Source organism: Penaeus chinensis, chromosome 1, assembly GCF_019202785.1.
Source record: "Penaeus chinensis breed Huanghai No. 1 chromosome 1, ASM1920278v2, whole genome shotgun sequence".
Taxonomy (NCBI): Eukaryota; Metazoa; Arthropoda; class Malacostraca; order Decapoda; family Penaeidae; genus Penaeus; species Penaeus chinensis.
Window position 1 is genome coordinate 37784758 of NC_061819.1, and position 7500 is coordinate 37792257.

Here is a 7500-nt window from a genome sequence, read left to right on the forward strand (position 1 = left end):
ATTCTCATACTTTATATTTCTTTAGCTTCTCTTTTATCTTGCACGCATTTTTTCTTTCTTTTTTTTTGCATTTTCTTTTCTGGTCTTAAAAGTCTCCCTCTTGAGCATCATTTCCTATAATATCTCCTTTATCTCTTTTTATCTCTCCTTCAGTTTCTTTTTCAGTATTTCCTCTTTCTCCTCCTCTCACTGAACCATCATTTTTTACCTTTATTTTCTTCCTATTTAATGATTCTCCAATTCCTTTCTATCCTTCATGTATCACTTATTTTTCTCCTCTTTTCTTCTCTTCTTCTCTGGATTATCATTTGACAAAAAAAGTGTTTGTGAAAAATTCTTTGCACTTTTATTCAAAAACTGACATCTCGGACACCATTCAAATTTGCAGCGGCAGAATAATGCCAATCCTACTCGGCTAAAACAAGGACACAAACAATAAATTTTGAGAAATAAATTGCACTTAAAACCACATTTCTTTAAGATATGAAAAGGAAAGGGACAGGAATATTGTTTTGATGTCTTATGGTTATCAATAATTTCAAGCAAAACCAGGTGTGTAACAAATAATTTTATTGATCAATTTCATTATACCTTCCAGGCAGTTCTAAATTGTGCTACTTGGTGCACTTTTAACTATTACAAACATTTTAATAAGAAACTTTTACTTATGTGATTGAAAAAAAACTAAAAACAAAAAACATGAATGCATGAAACAGATGGCTGCCTCAAAGCAAACACATATCTCTTACAAAAAAATACAACAAAAATAAATTGATAACGATAAACCAAAAGTACAAAAAAAAAAAACAAAAAAACAGACACACACAAGACACCATCTGCGCACAAATCTTTTACTTGAAATATGGACACATATTCCAATTTGACATTTCTAAAACATGATTCCACAAACCAATGAAACTTCACATTGAACTCTCCCCTCCTTAGTTTGTGAGGGGATTTACACCATCACAGGTAATACAATTATATAAAAACTGACCCCGTTCTACATCTCATGAAACCTAACATCTTGTGGTCAAAGTAGTACTGCAACGAGGAGGGAAAACTCGCCCACCCCCAATGCCAGTAAATTTTTTTTTTTCTTTTATTTTGTGAGAAAGTTTGATTTGAAGGGCAATGTGATGTTCTTCCCAGACACATCTTCTTCCCTACAATGTACTCATCACTGGGCAACACTTATCACAAATGTCATCACCCTTGCACCCTTTACCTCAACGATACATATGAATATTAACACTCAAGCATGTTAAAAGTATAAAGCAGAAAGTATGCTAGTCTGAGAGGCTAAAATGTTGAATTTCTTAATAGTAGCTCCAAACTCCTTCCGCCCTTTGTACAAGACTGTGACAGCTTTACTTAAAACTGCTTTCATATACTTCTACTGCATGTGTAAGTTTTAACTGAAGATGGTGGAGAGAGTGGAATACAAATCCTCTGAGCCTAATTTACAAATATTTATGTTGTATTAACTTTCATTTCATTTTACTCGGTAACAAAATTTACTTCTCCTATCATACACATATTCCAGGTACCACAATTAGGTAGTAAGTTATCACTGGCATCTTTTTCCCTGTTTGGATCCCCTGACCAAAGGCAGCAAAGATGATGAAAATCAGAAAAACTTCCTTTTCCAAATAATGAAAATAAGAACAAAGTGCCACATCCCAAAAGCTGTAGGACATTACAATTTCACTTTTTTCCAAGTAATTTCTAACAGGGTAAACAAAGTTACATACAAAAATTTTCTTTGTATCACAATATTGCTTACTTTGTCATGGATTAAAAAAAAGAAAAAGAAAAAAGTACTTTCCTCTGCGGAGAAAAAATACATTAATGGAATGTGACGTGTCAAAAAATACTGCAATGGAAACCGTACACAAAATGGGTAAAAAAGAGAAGGATATCTATTTGCATCCATTCATGAAGAGAATTTACAAATTCCTTTATTTTCTCTGATTCATCTTTTCCAAATCTAAACCAAATCAGTACATTGCTGAATGCACAGAGGATCGTCCCTAATTGGAATAAGATCTCCACATCAGAAGGGATAAAGACATCTCACTTATAGACAGGGGAACCACGTGAGTTAGCACTAATGTTTAAGTCATGTGAATACATTTTGCTCTTTTTTTTTTTCACTTCATTTTTTCTGGATAATCTATGATTTAAATATGTGTTGCTGGTTTTCAGATCACTATTGAAATACATGTAAAGACAAGTGTTATTCAAAAGAAACGTACAAAAATGATGTCACCTAATGCATTGCAAAATCAATCTGACTGTAAAATAACTGAGATTTTATAAACTTTAGAAACTAAAGGCAAATCCTGACCACAAAATAAACTTTAGCTTTTCTGTTGCTTTCTTCTCTCCTTTTGCAATCTTCATGTGCCACCACAGACTCAAACACAGAAATTTTGTAAAAGAAACTACCTTTGCATGGCTATTTAATATTAAGAAAAGAAAGAAAAAGGAAATTAGCATTGTTTCTTCTTGATCCTGAGAAACAAGATCTGTCCGTTAGTTCTTGTTCCTTGTGCGTGAATTGGAAATTTTTTGCAGGTCGTGTCACACAACGCCTCACTTACTAACCAGGCCAGTACACTTTGATTCAATACAGCTCCCTCAACCAGCATTTTATTGCAAAAAATTAAATACAAGAACCTGGGCACTACTCCGAGCAGCCCTTGCTCTCCATGTGTAAAACTTACTGTTATGCCAAAAGCTGTACCAATGATGACCTTTTCAAATCTCAAGAAAAAAAAAAAGAAAAAAAAAAAAAATAAAGAAAAGGAACAAAGGAAAGCCTCATTCAATAGCCCCAATGCTGAACTGAGAGGGTATTGCCGGTAAACGTTGTAGAAAAATTATCCTATCATTGGAGATCAGAAAAACGGGTGGTACATGCACTTGTGCTCTGTTATACTGTGACTCATACTACATTTTTTTTTTTTTTTACTTTTTTATTTTATTTTATTTTTTTGTAACTTCCACTTTCAACATGGCCTATTGTATTTCAACTACAAGAAACACATAAAAAAATATCAAAGACTTTGGCTTAAAAGTCTCCATCTTTTAAGGCTGGTATCACACTGTGTGATGCAACGTAGAGCAAGGTCACACCGCACGTGAACCTTGGGGGAAAGGGGGAAACAATAGTAATAATAATTATAATAATGATAAAAAAACTAAACAATAATAATGGCACATCATAAAACATTAAGGCAGACCAAAGACAAGTACAGGCTACAAAGGTCTACAAGATAAAAACTGCCAAGTAGCATGTGAGGGGAATTGTGTAGGAGGAGCATTTGAGTTACAAGCGACGTAGGTGAGGTGAGGAGATGGCCGAAGAGGGAGGACTCAGGAAACCGAGGAAATCCTGTCATTGGGTGCACCCATCTGCGTGAGCACCTTGTCCAGCCACTGTAAAGGGCCATGCAGGTGGATCTCAATCCAGCAGGGGGTGCTCGTCACATCCTGTCGGTGGTACTCGGCACCCCAACCCTTCACAAATGACATCCTGTGGCAAATATGAACACATTAAGAAACTTTGTATGAAAATGAGGGGGGGAATGTGTGTGTGTGAGAGTGAGAGAGAGAGAGAGAGAGAGAGAGAGAGAGAGAGAGAGAGAGAGAGAGAGAGAGAGAGAGAGAGAGAGAGAGAATGAATTTCCTTACATCAACAAACGTAATACTACTACTTATCTCAGGTTTTTACAAATAACATAAATGAAAGCTTCTTCCTGTTCTGATATCAAACACAAGCACTAACCAATATCCTAATCATACTCAAGCAACATGACACAAACTCACCTTATTGTGCACATTTTTGTGAGGTCAAAGACAGCCTCGTAGCCATGATTGACACTCTGCGACAGGAGCTGAGCAAACTCCTGATTGTTGAAGATCTTCAGGGAACAGCCTGGTGGGATCTTGCACACTGTGGAGGGGTGGAAGCCGTGGTGGTGGTTGCAGTTGCGTGACTGCACAAAGATGGCCGAGTCAGACAGACACTCAGCATACACTTCCCCTCCCACGTAGTAGAGATGGACTCCTGCAAATGTGAAGTAGTCGGTATATTATAGTTTCTTCCATTAACCTATTGATCTATTTTTTATGGCAACTATGAAAAAATTGTTAATGCTGTAGTCGGTATATTATAGTTTCTTCCATTAACCTATTGATCTATTTTTTATGGCAACTATGAAAAAATTGTTAATGCTGTAAGTGATGACCTACAAATCATAAAGCAATGAGCAAGAGCATCACCCTCCTCCCTTGCACAAACAACACAAGTCACCTGCCTCGACACATCCCCTAGTGTCCTGTTCCTCACACTCACCTTTTCCAATGTGTCTTCTTGTGTTTTCAATTGTAGAATTACGATTAACATTGGACAGCAAACCTAAGCAGAAGCGCTCTGAGTTGTTGCTGGGGTCTGTAAACCCGTCAACTATGACAGAGTGCCCGTGGGCATGAAAGACCTCTCCTACACGGTTGTTCAACTCATAATACGCTATACTTGACCAGTATGTTGGCTCCTGTAAAATTGAAAAGATTTTGTATCATATTATCTGCATACACCTCAACATGTTGGCTTTAAGAATATGATTTCAAAGTAAAAATTACATCAACTCATAAAATCTGCAGGTAATCTCAGTTCTCCATAAATATTAGAAAACTATTTCTAAGCCTTCCCATATCTTTTCTTACCTGGTATGTAACAGGTGTGACATTAGAGTTTATCGCTGTCCCCACTGGAACAATGTCCATAGCAGTGTCCGTCTGCTGCGTCTGCTTGATATCCTCACTTGGACTGTATGCAGGAGGTGGTGTATCTGCTTTGGTGGTAAACACATCTAGTTACCGCACAGAATGCATCAAATTTATACAATTTACTCAGTTTGATATTTCTAGTGTTTTCTTATCTTACATATTGATCTTAATTTCATACAAAACATACAAATCAGAGACCATAGAGATATGTACTGGCCTTAAATAAAACTTAAGACTATGAAAAGGTTAAAGGACTTTGCACATGATGTAGAGGATATCAAAATGTTCTATCCTTTATTTATTTATCTTATTTTTTTTTTTTTTTTTATTATTATTATTTCTTTTAAGCAAACAGCAGCACAGACAAGTGTCAGGTTTCAGAGGAAACAAATCACAAAATTTGCCCATAAAATTGTTATGTTTAAAGATGATAAAGTCCATCTTGGTTTATTGATCAAAGTTTTGTTAAGAGTCCTAAGGGGGACCAAGAACCCTTCACAAGTAAAGTTTCCCCTTTTCCACAAATTCTGTCTCCTTGCCTACCTGCAATCATGCATTATAACCCTCGGGTTGTCATGAAAACTGTCCTCAAAAGGAAATGCAGGAAGTAAAATATAAACAAGTAAATAAATAAATAAACAAATGGATTCAGGGGGAGCAGAGGACCTCCTGTACTGACCCGGGGTACTGGCATAAGGACTGTGAGGACTCTGACTGGATGGACTGACAACAGGAGACGGTGGCTGGTTCAGGCCACCCAGATTTCCACCTCCTGTGAGGGGAAAAGCATGGAATCAATGCAAACAATTTCTGGACTGATCATTTCTCTCTTGTTCTTCTTCTTAGTCTGATTTTCTCCATGAAGACTTTTCAATATCTTAAGATCAATTAAATCATAGAAAATGGTACTGCTTGAAGTGCAGCCTCGTATCCAGTTAATAGAGATATACAGTTTAAATCACCCTCCAAAAGCAAAACACACACAACTAGCTGTCTTTAATGATGGTATCCCCCAACTAAAATCTATTAATGTTGCTAACAACAATCTACAGGATGGAATATCACTACTAATTAAATAATAGACTCGTTATTCAATTAATAGTCTCATTAGTTAATACTCTGCCTAAAGGTTATGAAAATATTTGGGGTTGTAATAAAGATTAAAACAGTAACAGACAGTGAGATAATCCTAGTGTTACTTGAACCCCAGATGTCTATCACACTATAAAATTTAGAAACTGCAAGCTAAGAGTGTGTATACAACACACCAACAAACCAAATCTCAATCCTATGATTTTGACAAAAGTTACAATAGTCACCCAGCTGGAAGAGCAACAGGAACCACAGAACCTACTAGTTGCCTGAATCCTCTCATTGATAATACCATTAGGACTACAAGTACACATTCTAGGATCCAACAACAAGGCATCTACAAGAAGCTTTGCTGCTGTGACTGCAGGAGCAGAAGGCTTGTTAGGATTTAGCTATGAAAGGGAGGCAGAAAAGCAGAAAAAGAATATACAGGAGAGAAGGAAGAGAGCAGAGGAGGACCACATACAGGTCAAACACATACCAGGGAAATTGCAGTACGGACTGAGTGGGCTTTGGCTGGAGGGGCTGACGACCGGTGAGGGAGGCTGGTTGACGCCCGTGATGGTCTGGCTTCCCATCTGGGGGTGAGATGCCCCTCCCATGGGGGAATGCACAAAACCGTTCTGTGAGAACGAGACATTGTTGGGCATGGGTTCCGGGTGCTGCTGCTGGAACGTCAGTAGTGAGTGGCCAGGCGCAAACTCAGAGTGGCGTGGCACCAGAACAGGAGGCAGAACTGGAATTAAGGATAAAAGATATGACAAGATAAGAATTCTCTCATTTCATATATATAATATTCACAGTTTTTCAAGGTTTTTGTCCCTAATTTAACTGGCAAAAGCATTTTGTTAAATTCTCCTTATGGGTAAATAAGGATTATGATAAAAAAACAAAAAAAAAATCACAACTTCAACAAGTGTTCCACAAGCATTCTAAATTCATTTCCACATTCCTCCTTGCAAGGCTGTGTCAGTGGCTCTCCCCACTCCTGAGGTGGTACCTTAACTCTCACTTTTTATGCAACACTTTCTTTAACCCCCTATCTTACCCACAAACTATACAGTACTGTGCATGTTTGCCCATTCTACAAATGGCTGCTACTCAAAATACAGTAAACTTGAGTCATTTGCCTAAATTACATAAATCTATCCAGAAGAATGAGAGTAACTGAACTCAAATAAAAAGCATGAAGAATACTTGCAAACAATATTAAAAGTAAAAAATTATAAAATAGATAAAATAAATAATCAAATTCAAGTAATTTCTTTTGAGTGATAACCTACACAAGGTACATGGCAGCTCTAGGTCCTGCCCCAGGTACCCCAGAGTACTGCAGCACCTATCAAAACCACACGGACAAAATCCCTTATATTTGATTTTTAAAGTTGTTTCCTTGGTAAACAGAATGTCACAGGAAAACTCAAGGAAAACATATGGCTACCACCTAAATGAACTATTAAGCCTTTCTAAAAGACACTTCCATGACTTGCTTCATGACACTATGCAAAGGCAGCTGTTCACCTCCTCAAGTGTTCATTCATAAATTTACTCAGCTCCTTTAATCTGCTCATCATTACATTATCACTTAAGCTCTCTAATCCTTTCTCTCTC

The 7500-nt window shown here is 37.1% G+C and overlaps 1 protein-coding gene across 1 annotated transcript in view; it reads right to left on the bottom strand.

Moving 5' to 3' along the window:
• Window positions 1-327: 327 nt before the first annotated feature.
• LOC125041155 (protein mothers against dpp-like) overlaps window positions 328-7500 on the bottom strand; it is an 11630-nt gene continuing 4457 nt past the window's right edge. Inside the window, exons 3-8 of the mRNA XM_047636005.1 lie at window positions 6371-6625; window positions 5477-5569; window positions 4735-4862; window positions 4364-4562; window positions 3835-4075; window positions 328-3541 (exon numbers count right to left, since the gene is read on the bottom strand). Of these exons, the coding sequence (XP_047491961.1) occupies window positions 3382-3541; window positions 3835-4075; window positions 4364-4562; window positions 4735-4862; window positions 5477-5569; window positions 6371-6625 (1076 nt within the window). The 3' untranslated portion in view covers window positions 328-3381. The remainder of the gene's footprint in view (window positions 3542-3834; window positions 4076-4363; window positions 4563-4734; window positions 4863-5476; window positions 5570-6370; window positions 6626-7500) is intronic.